At 35.4% G+C, this 18962-nt stretch overlaps 1 protein-coding gene across 17 annotated transcripts in view; it reads right to left on the bottom strand.

The window, feature by feature from the left end:
• The window catches only part of DMD (dystrophin), a 1145450-nt gene that overhangs the window by 253157 nt on the left and 873331 nt on the right, over nucleotides 1-18962 (bottom strand). For 16 of the 17 annotated variants that reach the window (XM_064407380.1, XM_064407383.1, XM_064407377.1 and 13 more), the window contains 2 exons: nucleotides 11763-11974; nucleotides 4718-4872 (listed from right to left, as the gene is read on the bottom strand). In XM_064407380.1, the coding sequence (XP_064263450.1) occupies nucleotides 4718-4872; nucleotides 11763-11974 (367 nt within the window). Of the gene's footprint in view, nucleotides 1-4717; nucleotides 4873-11762; nucleotides 11975-13329; nucleotides 13352-18962 lie in introns of those variants that run through there. The other variant, XM_064407393.1, reaches the window with a different exon arrangement.

Genomic DNA, 18962 nt, shown 5'->3' with positions numbered 1-18962 from the left:
TGAAAGCCTATAGCCAGGACAACAACCACAGGCACAGATGTGTAAACAGACTTCTCAAGTAAACAATATTCCCACGGCCAAAAAGTGTGCCTGCAGAGAATTTTTGGAGCTGCTCACACTCATGGTACTATACAGATTTTAGGAATGTAAACCAAGCTTCAAAACAGCAGGAGAACAGGAAGGGAAAGGATGGGTTTGCTTGGAGACTGTGAATTATTTGCTGCTTGACTTGAGCAGCCCAAGCCAAAATGAGCAGATAAGCTTTTCAGAGATGGCTCCTAGATACAGTCTAGATACTGGAACCAACTATGAATCTTCAGAATAACTCAAAAAAATTCACAATTCTGGCTGCTGCTGTGTAAATGCAGTTTTTCTCATCCACAATGCAATACAACTGTAAAGCAAATATGATTACTTCCACAAGTAACATAAAGTAAAGTAGTTAGGACAGGTACAGTATATTAAGAAAATCTGTCTCCAGCAGAATGATTGAGCTCTTTCTGTGCAGGTAACAAAATTATACTTACAAAATTCATGTACAGATAAAGGCTACATTCTAATATTTGTGTCTTTATAACAAGCAACAGCTGATTAAGAATAGTTTGCTGCTGAAAGACCAAATATAGATTATGACCTTTTTCACAGTTAGAATTATTGTTTTATTGTGCATTTAGAGATGAAGGAGATATGCATCATACTTTTGTACTAATTATGTCCTTAGTTTCTTTGGCCAATTACATTTTATACTGTTCAGCTGACATGCAAAATCAAGGTGTTTATACAACTGCCTAAATTAGAGAATTAACACCATTCTTAGTAAAACATGGGAGCTGGTACCTCAGATCTTTCAAACAGGTTTAGAAACCCATTTCCTTGCCTCTCCTTACACTGATTTTTCTCTGTTCATACCTTGTAGTGGGGAAAAGAAAGTTACTTTTTATATTTTTTAGTTTGTTTTTTTTTTTTTTTTAGATTGTGGTGTGTTCTTTACGCTGTCTCGGGAGCCAAAAAACCATCTTGAGCAGTGAAAGCTCCCAACACCTGCTGTATGGTCTGAACTCTATTGAGTTTGGCCACAGGAACTGGTGGGTGATGTGAATATTTGAAGATGTCTATCACACTGTGGTGGTTTGTAATCCTAAAGAATTCTCAGAATATGTTAGACAATTATTTTCATTATAGACATTCCATTTAAGACAGATCTAAGTCCATTTTTAGCTTGATATTTAGCACAATTAGTGGATTCACAGGAAAGGAAAATACAAGCAACTGTTGATATTTTTGTATAGTAATTCACGTAAAATGTTTGTGCGCACAAAAGGAGGAAGCAACATAACACCATAACAAACATTTTTTTTACACAGCAAATTTCTAATGGTTGCTTCTATCATTGCCCTTTTCCCCTTCCTGAAAAGATTTCAGGTCATCTGTTAGATTTATTTTTGCTAATGGAAGCAATAGATATTACTTTCTCTTCAAGTGCTTCAGTTTAAATAATATGGCATTTTCTTGTAAAGCCAGTGCTTCTAAGAAAGAAGAGGCCTGTTTACAAGTCAGTCTGGCTTTTGCCCAAGTGATCAGTTCATGTGCTTTTTAGTGCATTTTGCAGTATCAAAAACAAAAGCAAAAATTAAAAAGTGTCAAGCGAAAAAAAAAGGGAAAAAACCACCAAGCATTCACCAGGTTGTCTTTTAAAGGGCTTAGAGAGATACTGGTTATAGCTCAATGTTATAAACCACAACAGCAAGGCAAAGGGTAAACACACAGCAATCAGCTGCAAATCTACTTAAGCAAAACAAAACACAAGCTAACAGATGTTGCCTTAATGAGTGAAGTACTTGCTTTGGCAACTATTACCAAAAGGCAAAGTGGAATTTTACCACTGCTTGCTTGCCTATTGTCTTAGTAAATTGGTTCATGGAAAAGCAGGTTTCACATTTTTTTATACTGACACACAATTCTGATATGACAGGTTTAAGGAAAACCAGTTCAAAACAATGTAAGCAATGCTTACTTTAAATTTTTAAAATAAAATATTCACAAAATATTTAGGCCATTTAACTTAGCAATACAGAGAGAGAAAGCAAAATGTTCAGCTGAATATTTCCTCTTGGAACTTAAGATGTACATAAAAAGTGATAAAACTGCTTGTAAAATACTAGAGGAATGGTCAAGAATGTAATTTGGAATCTATTTCTACTGTCACTGTGAGGTGACCCAGTCATCAAGAGTACTATTCATTGTCTAGATGAAAATAACACACATGGATATATCTGAAATCATTGCATACATATCTGAGTGGAAACTAGCTTTTCTTGAAGACTATGACAAAATAATTCATGTATTCTTTCTACTGAGTAAATATTCTCCTACAGTTCAAAAGATCCCCAAAACCATAACACCATCCCTTTTTTTTTTATTTTTCTTTGCAGTAACCTGAAAGCTGATGAGTTGAAGCATAGAAGGAGGGGAAAAAAAATCAAAAGTGAAACCATACAAAAAAAGCCAGAACAAATTGGTATTTAAGTCATCCAAAGGCCCATGGACTTCATTATCTCCTTCCACAGGGCTCTTTAACAAAGGAATCACTGAATCATTTAGGTTGGAAAAGACCTCTGAGATCATCAAGTCAAACCCTTAACCCAATGCTTCCAAACCCACCTCTAAACCTTGTCCCTTCGTCTCACATCTACATGGCTTTAAATCCCTCCAGAAATCTAGGACATTTTTTAAAGACCTCACTCAGGAGCTGCTGCATGAGCAAAATGCCTGACTAGAGCTTCAAAGAAACCTAAAAGTTCTACATGCACAGAAAATCTTCCAAAGTAAAAGTCTTATGGTGACTCGACGCTTTAGTATGTCCATATTTATCAATGTATCACAAAAGACCAACAGAAATGTGATCCAGCCCTTAAAGAAGCTTATCAACTACTGTGTGCAGCAATGCTTTGTCAAGTTCTCAAATCATAAGAAGTATTACAAAAGTTGTATACAAAACATTAAATTAAAAATATATTAGAAATGTAACAACGTCACACAATCAAAAACTAGGGTACTCATTTCACAGCTCATATTTATTCCTACACTTCTACATCTTAAAGGGAAATGTCAACTCAGTCACTTAAGCAAGTCTCTTCTTAGACATAAAACTTTTACTATTGTAATTCATCTAACATATCTGTACATTTTATATAAGCTTGCAAGGAATGTGTTTTGAAGAATTTGTACTGTCTCTCAGCCTAGCACTTGGCAGAGTCCATGCAAGAATGGTAATTCTTGCCTTTGGGCAACATTAGACACACCTGGGCTTGTGCCTGAGGCATGAACAAGTTTAGAAATGCCCATTAGCTACAATTAATACAGAGCAGCCACAGCAGCTAGAAACATATCCTGGACTTCTCACCAACCGGGGGTTGTGGTTCTAAATACAGACAAAAAACCTTTGGTTCTCATGTGGAATCCTTTTGAGCTGCTGATTGTATCTACTCATGAGGGATGGTTTTGAGCATTAGACTCCCAGCCTTTCTCATCCAGCAATAGACTCCAAACTCCCCAAAATCCTTCTCAGGCCACAGTGAACAAAACACAATTTTGTAAAAATATGGCTAATTCTAATAAAGCTAAAATGGCTATTGCCGTTACAGGAGAAATGCAAGAAGGTAAAACCAGAATGTTTATACTAAAATCTCAGCTTAGTTAAAAATAAAAAGCTTTCAAATTATTGTGTGCCTTTCTTTTAGTGGACATCAAGAGTATCCCTTCTCTCATTCAAACAAGGTCTTCAAACAGTTGTAAGTTTGCTTCAGAAAAATGCTGCTAAAGTGACTCATTCATATGAACAACAAACTAAACAAAAAGTGACATTAAACTTCCGTAGTCATCAGTGAATTAAGTAACCACTATTATGCAAGAAGATCTACTGCATTCACTGCACATTTAGCTAAACTGACTTCTCTGGTCTTGTTCATAGACTTTAATTAAAAATATGTTAAGATCTAATTCATTTATGGTTTCAGTTATAAACTATAAAGCTTAATCCAAGATACTGATTAAAACAACCTTCATATAATTTTTACATATCTAATCTTACGTTCAATGATTTAAAAATCTTTCACTACTATAAAGAAAGTAATTTTTACTGCAATATGTTATAATCTTGTAGATTGCATATTGAATGATTCACAATTTGTTGGCAAGTTGCAAAAAAAAAATTGCATTTAATAAGGAATTGGCATCTAAACCAAACATTGAAAGGCTGTGAAATGTAATCAAGAATGTAGTCAAGGATTTAATAAAAACTTTCTTGACTAGAGATTTGCTTCAAAGATACAGGATAACATTTCTACTTTGAACCTGCTTTAAAAGGCTGTGTCTGTCATTTTTAGATTTGGTTTATGAGTCAGAATCACTATTGTGGTTGTGATGTGAAGATAGTACAGACATATGAAACAATGTTAAATACTTGAAATCTGATCTATCAGCTTAAGTTAGTTGGCAACTGTTTATAGCAGAGGAAAATTGGCAGGAAGCTAAATGTTATTTGCTATAAGTAAATGCTATTCTAAAGACATATTTCCAAAAAATTCTACAGAAGAGTTGTGACCACTACAGTCTTGTCATTTGCAAAAGTTGTATCTTCTGTAATCTCCAGTCACAGCTGGACAATGAATGTTAGTGGAGAATAACAACAAATCTAACAAAAGAATTTATATCCTACCTTTTATTAATGGCAGCCCAGGATGCATTAACACTATCTGTCATCAGCTGTACCTTTCTGGTGTCATCTGCTGAATAATCACGGAGCAGTTTAAGAGCCAGGTCATTTGCCACATCTACATTTATTTGCCATTGTCGTATTTCTTTTGAAAATTGCTGAAGTAAAAAGAGAAAGAAAGAAAGAATGAAAGAATAATCCTCAGATCAACATAAAATGATCACATACATTGCATGGCTATTAGAAAATGAGCTGAATAACTTATACCATCTGTAGAAAAAGAAGGAAAAAAACAACCCACTTCCACAGATTTACTGGAAATAAAAATCAGTCTTTCTGTATGTTTTAAATTCTTTCAGTCAGAAAATCACAGGACTACTTCTAAACTCTGAGAGGACCAAGCAACCAACTTCTAAATGCTGGAAAAAACATGACAGTTCGAATTGATAACCACTGATTATAATGTTGACTATTTTTTTCTGAGACACAAATAGATGGATGCATTATTATGCATTATGGAAAATATGATTATTTGTGACATTGAATACTGAGATAGAGAATATAGTGAAATCATATATTCTGACTAATTTTCTTTTTTATACTGTGAAATAATACTGATTTGAACAGTTAATACCTGTGCTTTCAGATATTATTTTTTTAAAATTTAGTTCATTCTAGCAAATTGTTTATGTAATTAGTGCCATCTACTGGAACAGCACTAAATCTACAATACAGCAAAATACTACTGGTAAACCTATCCATATCTTTATGCTAATTGATGGTTAATATTAAAAAGCTTTTTAAATTTTGGTAATTCTTTGTTTCCCCCTTTCCTCTCCACTTTCTCCTCTCTTTTTTTTCTCCTCTCCACCTAGGCCAGGAAATCCAGAGCAGTCACTCAGCCAGCAGCAGCGCCCATGCATCTTTCCTGTTAGTCTTTCTCTCAGAGCAAATTTCCATATAAATGCACTGAAGCTGCATATTTAATCCATAATGTGTAACAACAAAATGGAAGAGCAAAATTAATTGATTGTCTGCTTGTACTTTTGTACTAAACAGATTCCAACTAGCCAATAAAATGGACAATACAAGTAGAAAAACAGTTTGTATTTGTAAATAGAAATAGTAAGTTGCATATAAACATTTGAAGCTATTGACAACAAACAGTAAGACTGAACTGTCTTTATTGTTGTGCTTTAATATACAAATAGGGAAATGCCTGTGAAGAAAAAAATAGCTTTTCCACCCCCCTTCATTCTCCCAAAGCAGTATTCCTTTTGAAATCTTGTTTTGACTCAGATGAGGAATTCTTCACATAGAGCTGAACTTACATGCAATCCCTGGTGAAAGAGCCTAAATAACTAAGTAAAAATAAATAAATGTTAAATAATTCATGCATTAAGGTTGTAATCTCAGAAGGTCTGTAAACTGATTTTGATTAAGACTCAGACTAAAATGCACTTGCTCTTTGAATAGAGTCCAAAAGGAGTTTGGGGTGGGGGGGTGGGTGGGTGTTGATTTTTGCCCCCAAACTCTTATCTGTTAAAAGGCTACTTCAGCACCTCTAGGTTCTCTCCATAATTAAAAGCTGAAAACAGGCACTTCTTCCATTTCCTGTGCTATTCCTTCATGAGAGGGCAGATCACTCTGTTACTGAACACCAGACAGCCTCAGGAACTAAGACAGGACCTTGTTTATCTGCTTTGAACAAGGGATCCTGTTTCTACCAAACATTAGGAGGAGCCTACAAACCCCTAATCCTGAAAACCACCTGAACATGTTATGGTTAAGCGCGCCTAAGATGAAGCTGTCTAGACAATTTTTTAAAGAAAATTCTTTTGCTAAGTAAAGAGATCTAGACAGGAAAGGTGATAATTTTGTGGAAAACACTGCTATTTCTTTGATGAAGATACAGGCAGGTGGTTGTTTTGGAAGCAGTCTGCCAATTGAGCTATTTTGCTGCCAGAATGATACACAATAAATATATAAATTTTAATAGTTACATAAATATAATAACATATATACTAAATACTAAATAGTAAGTAAATTCTACAGTAATTATAATTTCAGTTTTGTAGATCTTAAATAGCAAGTATCTGTTCTCCTTTAGGTCTGTCTTTATTTTACCTTACCTTTTTTTTTTTGTTTAAAATTACACAGACAGACAGGTAATTTTTATTCTCAGCCTAAGAATCACAGCAGACTCTTCACTGCTTTATATAGAAAAGTTACCATAACATTTTGTCTGAATTATAAATTAATGATCTGTAAATTTACTTTGAAAATAAGATCTTTTTGCCCAGATCCATGTGAATAAAATTGACCCTCTAAAATATTTGAAACCCTGTTTCATAATAAAATAAATGGGAAGATCCATTACAAGGTTACTTCCAAATGTGTTTTTCTCACAATTAACTTCAACATTAATCCATTAACTTCCTGACACTACAACACAAGGTCAACACTCAGGAAAGAAATTATGAATATAGAGAGCTGTGGTGATGGAAAATATTTGTATTTTCTGTTTTACTGGAAATTGGTGTGATTTTCAACAGCTTTGAGGAGTGCATGCCTCAACTTTGTTGTGTGTGCAGACACTGAGAACCAAGTGGGGTACAAGTTTTACCTGTCTATCCCAACAGAGCCCCATTAACTGCCCTCCTACATGAGTGCAGTGTGTCCTTCAGAATTACAATATTTTCTTTCCTCTTTTCCCTTTTATGTATTTAGGTCTCATTTGCCTTTTAGGTACTTAAGACCAAGGGATTTTTTTTCTTCTTTAAAGGAAATTGCTACATTACCTTAATTTCTTTCTGACATTCTTTTCAAAGCATTCTCTTTGTTTTGCCTGTGTTATCACTGGAATTTGCTGAGTTTATTAAAAGGCTTAAAGAATTAAGGCTGTGCATTTATCATGTTACTTAGGTAGAAATTTATTTATAATTTTTAATTAGAAGACACTAGTTGATGTTATTAAGAATAAAGCCTGTGCAATTAAGAGACTCTGATTAAAAACAAGTAATGAAATCAGAGCTGCACTTTATTTTTTCCCAGGATTGCCCAGTGGAACAAAATCAATGATGCACAGTAGTTCAAATATAGCAATATGAATGTAGAACATCATTCAGTTCTGTGTCTAAATCACAAATCTGGAAAATCAGGCTGTCTTCCTGTCCTTTTTCTATATATCTGTAGCATGTTTTATAAATAAAACTTAAAGAATTTATTTTTTTAATCAAGGAATTCTAATTCAGTGTTTGCAACACAGTCAATAACATAAACTAAATTGTTAACTGTTTCACCGAAATCAAAGCAGTACACTGTCAGCCCTGGAATAATAAAAACCCACACAATGCTGATTTTGTTCTACACAGGGAATGGCAAAAGAGTCCCCAGTAAGTCACTACCCTGCAAGAAACTGACAAAGGCAAGCAAAGGCAACCTCAGCCTTATCCAAAAATTCAGGACATAAAGTTCACCCTGGGCTCTGCCAGTGGAAGGCTGCCTGGCCTTTTGAGTCCCAACAGGACAGGGCATGCAATCAGGCTGCTATTGAATTTCCTGTTTAGATGAAGAAATAAGTGGACAATGAAGGAAAGGAATTAAAATTTTCTTCATTCTTCCTTCTCTTCACTTTGGCTATCCCAGATGAATCTGTACAGAGGGAGAAAAGATGCCTCACCAGCTCCTGCCAAAGCAAGGAGCCACAGAGTGAACAGCAATCCGACCAGTTTGGTTTGGTTTGGAGTTTAGGTGTTTTTGTTTTTTTTTTTTTTTCTCCTCTTTCAAACAGAAGCTCAGTATCCTATTAAGAAAAGGCTAGTTTTACACCAGCTTATGTTCTGATGACGTGCTGATACAAGGAGTTGAGGTGTGATTGTGTACTATTTATACACCTATAACCTTCAGCCTGCTGAGTTAACCATCTGCAGTCATCACTTAAAGAACAATAAAAACAGGGCTTAATGGTCAAGACTCTCATTGGCCACATTGCCATAATTTGGTTCCCCACACCTAACACCAATTTCGTACTCCAATACCAAATTTAAAAAAAAAATTTAAAAAAAACAGAATGAAAAAAATGCTGTAATTCTCAGCAAATGAATCTGGATTAATTTCTGATTCAAATTAATAATATTTTTAATGATTAGCTGTAGTACCTAGTTACTTTTATCTTTTAAATATCAGAAACAAAATTTTTAAATTCTTTAAAAAACATTAATGGCCAAATACAAGCAAGTTTTTGTTTTATGTTAGCATATGATTTTTGTTTTATGCTGGCCTTGTAAAAAAATAATAATCAAGAGAATGTTATTACTGAGTTTATAATGTACTCATGTATTACGATACCCTAACAGAAATGCATCAATACAAGCATCTACTAAAAGTTTCCCTAGAGCAGAAGGGAGCTTACACATTGATCCAGCTGTCTTTGGGCAGACCTACAAAGTTTAACAAGCAAATCAGAAGAATGCTTGGTGACTACTTTCTCACACCAAGCTGTGTTGAGATACAAAGCTGACAAAATTAATAAGTCTGAAGAATTTATTAAGTCTTGCACTGACCTCTCTCTTTCCCTCAAAGCAACTGAATAGAAATTACAGCTTCCTCTTCATCAGTGTAACAGCAAGCCAAAAGACAGCCTACTTACTCTACATCTTCAAGGGACAAAATCAAAATATATGTGTTTGGCACAGAAGCCTGGAAAGCATTTATTTTGAGAACTTGATGTATTTCTAGGTCCTTCAGTTTGATGATACTGTACAGCAGAAACATAAAGCTGCTAACTCAAAAACAAAAATAAATTCCATTTTCCTTAGACTTCATGACCCCTTATTTCAAGCATGAACATAACAGCTGATGCTGTCACATCTGAGAAAAGTTGATGAAAGATTTGACACAATAGGAATTACTGTCAGACAAAGATAATTCCTCTAGGAAGGCTGCCACAGAAGAAACACAAAAAGGAGAGGGAAAAAAAATCCCCCACCCCTCCTACTCCCCACTCTCTAAGATAATGAATTTCTTCTAGACTTGAGAAGGAAAGGCTAAGCAAAACCAAATAAATGAAAGTTAACAATCTCAGAAGAGTAGAGCTTGTTGATGTTCATACCATCAGGAGGGCACAAATTAAGATGGACTAGCTGAGACACTGAAATTGAAACTATAGGTTAATGTCTATAACTTGACACAACACATCTATCTCATTGGATCCAAACTGGTGGGAATCGCTGAGGATACAGACAGCCTAAGTAAGGTAAGAGGCAAAAAAATCTTCAGGGCTTCTAAGGTAAGAGGCAAAAGAATCTGAAGGTCTCCATTCCCAATCTGTTTATAGGTAAAGATGCCTTCTGTGAATAAGTACACTATTATTCTTCCACTAGAACTCTGGGGGTGAAGGAGAAGAATGGCATGTTCTTATTTCCCTCCATGGTTAGTGTTGATCCAAACAACCCCATTGTTTTTTCATGAAGTGTACCCTCTTAAACCCCATCTCAACTTCATATACTCTTGTAAAAAAAGTGGACAAAAAATCCATTTCTAAAGCAACATTTTCAATTATTTTCCTAGTTTAGTAATTTGGTTTTGAAACATATGACACTCCAATACTATGACATAAAACAGTGTTTGCACAAAACTGTTTTTTTGTTAATTGAGTCTTTGCAGAGTTGAGACATTGACAATGTTGAAGCTTTTCCTTTTTTTTTAACAAATACTGGGCAGAAGCCAGGACTGTATCTCTGCAGGAAGACAGTGACAAATGGGAGTCCTCTGTGCTGAATGACAGCACTACACATGATCTATAACTCTTTCCAATACATTAGTGAGTGATTGCCCTTGTTTACCATAATCTACCCTTCCCAAGCAATGACCCTTTTGGTACAATCTTAAATGAGATAACTTAACCTCACCTCAGCCCTAAAACAATGGCCTGATGAATATTTTTATGCTTCTTACAGGCAAGCAAAAGGGAAAAAAAAAAGCAAAAACTCCAACAGAGTTTGCATTTAATTCTAACTGGTGATGGAGATAACTGAACCAGTCATGAAGTTCTACATGTATTTTCTCTGGCAGCAACACCAGTTGATGAGGACTTTAACCCACAAACTCTTCATAGCAGTTCATTACCTTCAGCTGTGTAAATAGGACTGCTCTAAGTACACAAACCTTAACAAAAAATTGAGTGGTAGGAGTTTAAAAAACCTACAAAAATCAGGTGGGCAGGAGAGGAGAATATATCACAAAATATTTGTGTAACTCTTTTCCCATACAGGCAAGAGTCACCTTAAAAGGCTGATTCGATTGGTTGATTTCAACCTTCATTTTCTCCAGCTAGAAAATGAGATACTATTAATCTTAAACAGCTGTTCTCAACATTTATTAATGAAGAATCTCACCAAAGTATGACTGTTTCTATTTCACGAACTTCAAAACTGAGGCAACAGAATATTTTTTACCTGAGGTATAGCTCAGCTATATAAGTTAACATATTGAAGCACCATAATGTGACAACATGTGTGCTAAAATCACAAGAGCAGCCATTTCAGATTGGTTTTTTTTTCAGTTAATAACCCTGTCAAGGTTGAAGCTGATGAGATTATCTTGTGGCAAATCTAAAATGCTTGATTTTCAAAATATATCCATTTAGTTTTCTATAGTTGAGTTTTTTTTCCTGCTTTCTCAACTACTTGCAGCAAACCTATACAGCTTCATTAGCAGAGCAGACAGCCATGGACAGCCATACCAATACTGCAGCATTTCTGCAGAACCAGTGCTCTGAGGCTGCTGAAAAGATGTGAAATACTTGAACAGGTAGGTATTCCTCCTGTGAGATCAGCCAGCTCTTTGTTATGACTGTTAAGACCAATTCCATATTCAAGGAATATGCTACATATATTTTAGACTTTGCCTGTCAATTTCTTTCTAACTTGCTGTGGAAGACTTTTTGCAATGTACACTGTCCACAGTTAGAGGAAAACAGCTGGAGAACATTTTCTTTAATGACTTCGTTAACAAAAATGGAAATATTTTAATACTCAGTAGTGACCTTAAGTTCTGTGTTCTGCTTTTTCAAAGCTTCCACGGTGTAGGAAATTTCTTTCCATGACTCAAGCTTAGCTTTTGCTTTTTCAAGAACCTGCTCAGCTTCTCGTTTAGCTTCCAGCCACTGTGTTGAGTCCTTCAGCATCTCTTGAAGTTGCTGTCTCCGGTTTTGGAGGTATCCATGCACTTCATCCCACTGGCTCTGTATCTTTTCAACTGGTAAAACACAAAGGAAAAACAAAAGCTGAATTACTTAAAAGTTTTTAATTTTTATTTATTTTTTTAAATTCTGTTTTTTAAAGGGAAAAAATTAGATTAAAATATTTCTAGAACTGACCATATCAGAAAACTCCTGTACTTTTAAACTGCAATTGCATCCAAGTTTAATTAAAAAAAAAGAACACATAAACTATTCCAAGTCACACAGTATGGCATTATGACATACAGCATGTTTCTATGTATATACAGCAAGAAATGACAGGTTCATGCCTCAAGAACCTTTATGAAATAGGACCACATTTGAGAAAAAGTGTCTGCAATAAACCTTCATTCTTAACAAACCAGCACAAGGTTTAGGATTTTCTGATGAATAAGTACTTTAGGGAGTAGAGTAATATTAGTTAAATATTCATTGCAACATATAATTAATGGCTGTACGTTATTTCATTAAGGCATATATTAACAAACGGCAAAGGCTAAACAACTTTCTCATATGCTCATGGTAAATATAAAATAACAATGAGCTTTATCCTCTGTTTGGAAGAAAAGTGATTTCTGGAAACTTAAGAATCACTAAGATCACTGATAAGCATTGGCTAGCATCCAGCACCAGGCTCATCCACAGTAGCATAAAAAGCATAAAAACACCAATAGACAGAGCTGTCCAAGCAGCTGAAGCTTGACACAATATAAGTAAAAAACCCAAACTCCACAAACAGTAAAATCTGTGCAGTACATGAAGGGATAAGCCTTTCATTCACATATGTACATATATATATATATATGTGTGTGTGTGTGTGTGTGTGTGTGTGTATACACACACACACATATAATTCCCAGAGCTTTGTCAGCACAAAAATATGTTCTCAGTATTTTCTTGAACACTTCTTCACTGCATTTCAAATTCACAGTCCTTCTAGGGAAGGGAGCTGAGATTCCTCGAGTAATCGGATAGCAGTTGAAATATTCATTGACTGGTAGTTCCAGCACTGCATCTCTCACTGCAAGGCTGATTGCATAATGATACAGCCCAAAGACCTGGATGAGAAATGCTCCAGCAGGGAAAAAAAGACTTCTACCTATCAGTGCTTTTCTTTCTTCCAGAAGAAAGGATAAAGATCTTTCCATGGACTCAGCTGAGGTTTAGAGAGATAGACAGAAGAAAACCTTTCAGCATTCCCTGCTGAAGCCAAGGGAGAAGAACTGAGTAAGCACAGATAGCAGCATGTTTAAGTAAAAGGAAAAGCAAAAAGAACTGAACAAACAGAACTGGAACACATAAAGCACCATCGGAGCACAGCAAGGGTAGCTTAAGGAGCAAATGCTTAAATTTAATCTGAAGCAAATCTAACCCCTCATTTAAGGAAGCTGTACACTCATGTCATAAACCAACTCATTTCTGTGCCCTCTCTGGGTGAGGATTTCTGATGTAAGCCTTAGAGTGTACTTGAAATAACAGAGAGGCTGTAGGCTTCAGGAAGGGTGAATAACAGAAGTGAGCTGCTTGAGCAAAATCTCCCTGCTATGGCTGCAGCACAGAGCTCAAGAGTTGTGCTGGAGGCTTAGGGACAAAGACTGCCTAAACACCTTCCACAGAGTCACTGGCAACAGCTGCCACCTATTTCTTGCAAATCATTCCTTTCCCCCTTTCCCCATTTGTATCTTCTGATTCCTGGCACACTGGAGATTTTGGTACACTGTAGAAAGAAGTACAACAGCTTGTTTGTGTCAGCTGCCCATGAAAAAAACCCCACAAAGTATGAAAATCCCACCCATTTTTGTTTTACTATAAGTTTCCTCATTGGTGTGAGTAGTTTTGGGGGCTTTTTGGTGGTCTTTTTTTTTTTTTTTTTTTTGGAAGGGGTGAGATGACTAAGAAATTAATAAAAACCCTCTGCATCAAAGGAAAGCTGGATCTACAGTTTTATAATTTTTTTTTAATAAGAGCTGCTTTTAATAAGAAATACTTACATTTCTTATCACCAAAAATGAAAATGTTTATAGATGTATTGCTTCCATAATGTCTCATGAGTTTAGCATGTAAGATATTTAGCAGTCCTCCTCCAGGGACTGTGCTTTTTGCAGCAAGACTGAGTTTCTCATCAGATACCACAGCCCTGGGATTCCATGATGACCAATTCTCCCACCCAAGAGCACAATGAAGCTGCATAATGAAAACTGCATTCAGGGTATCCCAGGAGCACATTTACACAAGTGACTATGAATGCCCAAGCTCCAAATCTATGAAAAACATTTCCTGTTTCCCTGTGAAAATACTTGGCTTAGCTCCCTCAATAAAATTTTTATATATACATATGTACATATATATATTTACTTTTGCTTTATTACAGACTGGAATTGAAGAGTTCAGTAATTTAGTAGGTAATCTAAACAAAACAAAATAAAACAAAACAAAAAAAAAAAACCACCAAAAAATAAATTTGACCAAACCCAATTAAAAAAGTACTTCACTTGTGGTTAAACACACCATGATATCTACATAATTAATTTGGCTTTTCTGAGGTAAAGTATACCAAAAAGTGAAGTTCTATTTAGGATAAAATAAAATATTAAAGAGGCTTTTATAACTATGACAATATCATTTAATGCAACAGAAAAATCCCTTCATTACTTTACATTTGCAATTTCTGAATGATGCTCCTATTTGATTGACTTTTGAATAACAAAAACCTCAAGGCTCTAAAACTTAAAATATGAGGTTCACTTGCAAAATGAGAACCACAACGTAAATCCCTGTCTCTTAAGGATGTATTTTGTTCATGTTCATTCTTTAGAATGAAAGATGTATGCCACTTAGATTTATGCCAAACAAAAAAGTTAGAAAATGTAATTTGAGCGTTTATTGTGTTAGAACTGACCTCAGAAACCCATGAACCCCTTCAGCTGCAGCTAATGAGTTACTGACTGCAGATGAGAAGGGTCAGAGAATTGTTATTAAATCATGTTGGACAGTAGTACACAACTTTTAAATTGTGAACATCATAGATGGTTTGTGCAAGGGTACTGGTGGAACATATAAAAGGCTTTTTCTGACTGGGTACTACTGGGAATTGGTTTATCAATAAGACAGCAGTGAGAAATCTCAGTCCAAAATTCTTTCAGACTGACACTCTAACCAGTCTTTAGAAGGGCTATTTCTTCTGTCAAGAATTTAAAAAATCCTTAAGGTCCCCATGTGTATATATGGGACTGGGCTGGGTTTAGCTGGGATATTTACATTTCTTCCCAGAGGCTAATATGGGGCTGTGTTTTGGATTTGTGTTGAACATAGGGTTGATCATACAGAGATGTTTTTTATTGCTGAGCAGAGCTCACACAGAGCCAAGGCCTTTTCTGCTTTTCCTACAGCCATGCTGGTGAGGAGACTGGGGGTGCCTGGGAGTTTGGGAGGAGACATAGCTGGGACAGGTGACCCCAATTATCCAAAGGGATATTCCAGACCGTGTGACATCATGGCTCAGTGTATAAAGTGGGGGCAAGAAGAAGGAAGGGGAGGATGTTTGAGTGATGGGGTTTGTCTTCCCAAGTCACCATTACCTGTGATGGGGCCCTGATCTCCTGGGATGGCTGAACACCTGCCCAGCCATGGGAAGCACTGAATGAATTGCTTGTTTTGCTTTGCTTGCACGTGCAGCTTTTGCTTTCCCTATTAAACTGTCTTTATCTTGAAGTTTTCCAGCTTTGACCCTTCTGATTCTCTCCATAATACTGCTGTTAGGGGTGTAAGTGGCTGGCTGGGGTTAATGGGTTCAGCATAGAGAAAATCAATTTCTTTCAAAGTTTTATCACCCTTACCTGGAATGAGGAAGAGAGGCCTAGAAATAAGAAGTTAGGTTCCAAACTCAGAAAAATAGAAGAACCAATGGCATGTGAGGTAATTGTTCCAGAAAAATGAAATTGCACAAGTTTTGGCAAACTAAAGAAAACATTTATCATTACTTTCTACCTTGAATTTAAGAACCTCAACAAATAATATTCAATAAATTTAAAAAAAATATAAAACAAAAGTGGACCAAAAGCTATTGCAAAGGTGAAAAAAAGAACCTGAAAGTTAAGTAAGAACATCTGACTAAAAAAAGGAAGTTTTGCAAGAAGAAAGTAATGTAACTGTCCTTAGTGCACTCTCCATTATAATGTCATATTATTGAACTGAGCCTCTGATCTTTATGTTTTACATGTCATTGCTCTACATATTGTGGCAACTGCACATTGGAAACACCTAGATAGATGCAACAAACATGGCTCTATGTGTACTATTGATATAACTGAAGCACAGGAATTTTAAATAATTAGTAACAATGACAAAAGTTTTTTTTTTCCCATAGTTGAGTAGTTTCTGAAGTACCTCAGTTTATATTGATCTTTACAGCTAAGTCCTGTGCCTTCTACATTTCAAAACCCAGTGTCTTATTTCTTAGTGTGGCATGTACTTGTTCTATTCAATTTTCTTCCTTTCCTTCCTTGCCCTAAATTTGACAACAGCACAATATCTTTATTGTAAGAATCAGTATTAATGATTATATCAAGAATATTTTTACTGACTGCAAAGGGGCAATCTGGAAAAATCAGGACAGAATTTCCTTTACAGCCTTAATGAAAATAAATATTTTATTAATACATGTGGCCACATGCATTAGTAGCAATGAGTTTTATGTGACTATAAAACCACAAAAATATTTGACAAATCTAAACTGAGTGTCAGAAAGACAAAATGTATACAACAGGTTATTTCCTGAAGTGAAAACCAATTCCCATCCATTTCCCAACCACAGTGCTCCTGCAGAATTCCTCACTGTACTTCACCTACACAAGTTTCGTGCTTGCTTAGTGGAAAGTGTCCCAGCATGGCTCCAACCACTCCCAGTTCAACACTGAACTCTCTCAAATGAGTAACTTAGGGCATGTTGAGATTCTGACAGTATGTAATTTCAAGGTTGCTATTTGATTTCTTTTTTTTCTACCTCTACTATTTCTTTGCTGATCAATAGTGATTATATACTAAAATGCACAAAAGAAATTCTGCTGAACTGAGGTTACTATAAGCAACAACAAAGCAGAAAGCAGCATCTAAAGTAATCAGACACAATCAGACAGGTATTCTTCAATCTGGTTATCATTAATTTCATATAGAGAGGAAAGAACACGCTTAGTGAAGGAGACTGCATCCTCAAAATTCAGTTTTATTTGTTAACAAAAATTTTGATATATTTTTTTTCATATGTTACTCATGATAGGGAAACAAAAATAATTTTCTTTATCTTTGGTAAATGTTAATGCCATTTTATCAATTTATCATATTGAGAAATATAGCTTCAGTAAGAGATTTTAGTCTCTGCTTTTTATAATACAACCACAATGGAAACAACCGAAAAGGAGTCTGAGAAGAAGTTATCAGTCACAGGACAAATGATATTCATATTACTAGAACATACATATTCCATATTTATTCTATGCAAAGATGAAAAAAGTATTAATTCCATGCCAGTTTGTTAAGTCCATTGAATCTAGTACACCATCCAAGAAAGTGAATAAGTTTGTGAATAGCAACAGAATTTGTGAGATAGAAACCCTCTACTTTCTGTGTCCAAAAAATTACACAAACTACACTAATTTTGCACTGTAGGAGACTTCTTCTCAAAAGCATTATTGTCAATATATTGACATCTTCCTTTAAAAGCAGCTTTTTCACTGTATTTTAATAGATTTGAAGACTACAGGGACTAATACAATCTGATCTGCTGCAGTATGTAACTGGAGAACAGCAGAACAGTTATAGCCAGTATTAATCCATGTTGCCAAAGCTGCTGATGCACTGATTTTCAGGTTGGATTGATATTTGTTTGAATTGCAGCCCAATATTATACTTCCTTTTGAATGTTCTGGATAGTTAATTGTTATGTATTTCATTTTACTTAATTTGCCTTTACTTATCTATGCATTCATGTATATTAAATTTAGTTTAGTTACACTTTTGCAGCTGTACAAAACACTGCAGTTTTTTCCATTTCTCAGAGTTTTAAGAGAACAGGTTTTATGAGGGGCATGATGGAGAAACTAGAAAATATGGATCTGAACAGAAATATTCTAGGTTACTGCACCTTTTTCATAGTTTTCTCTTTCTTCCACTAATCAGTATAATCTTCCACATAATAGGGATAAACAAATTGTGAGGGAAAAAAGAGATGTTTTTATAGGGTTACCAGACTGTTCTGAAAGAATGCAGCCATGCACTAAATGTAAGACTTTCTGAATCTTTTCAGTTTTGGCTCAGTTTTCTGTAAATAACATAAGTGGAACCACAGCTAAAATATCCTTTAAACTTTGTCTTATCTTGTAGTTTCCTTGTTTTGTATTATCATATTGTTCTAAGAAAATAAGTGAAACTTTTTTTTTTAAAACCAGGAAAGGATTTATTTAAAATTCTCCATTTGTCAATTATTTCTTGCTGTGAGTGCTCTATTTCTCTTCTCCTGCCTTCCAGAACAGGAGGTGTCTGACTTGAGTCTTATTTTTCAAAGAGGAATCACTTTGATAAAGCCCATCATACAACATCCCTTGACAAAAGGATGCTGTCTCTGTTCTTGAGAACAATCTGAATCTGTGAGAGGCTGGCCTAGGGAGAACATTTAGATGGTAGATGAAGAGTCAAGTGAGGATAAGTTTAAAACATCTCTTTTTTTAATTGCTCAAGAACTTAAGGAGTTACAGGAACAGTTATCCCCAAAGTTGCTGCCTGTATCATTATGGATCTGGACAGGACACAGAACCCAGCCGAGAACAGCTGGAGTCAGCCTGCTCAGGTGGTGATTTATGCTTCAGCTGTCCTTCGTCTTTCCTTAGAGAGAAGCATTTCTCTTGACCTTTTCCAATGGCTTATAAAAGTCAAACTTCTTAAACACTGACCTTAGAAACTTATGGGAAAAGTTTAATGTACATATGGCAAAATGCTAATAATGTGTCACCT

The sequence above is a fragment of the Passer domesticus genome, chromosome 2 (genome assembly GCF_036417665.1).
Source record: "Passer domesticus isolate bPasDom1 chromosome 2, bPasDom1.hap1, whole genome shotgun sequence".
Classification (NCBI taxonomy): domain Eukaryota; kingdom Metazoa; phylum Chordata; class Aves; order Passeriformes; family Passeridae; genus Passer; species Passer domesticus.
The sequence above is the reverse complement of the archived record's forward strand: the minus strand, read 5'-3'. Positions and strand labels throughout refer to the sequence as shown.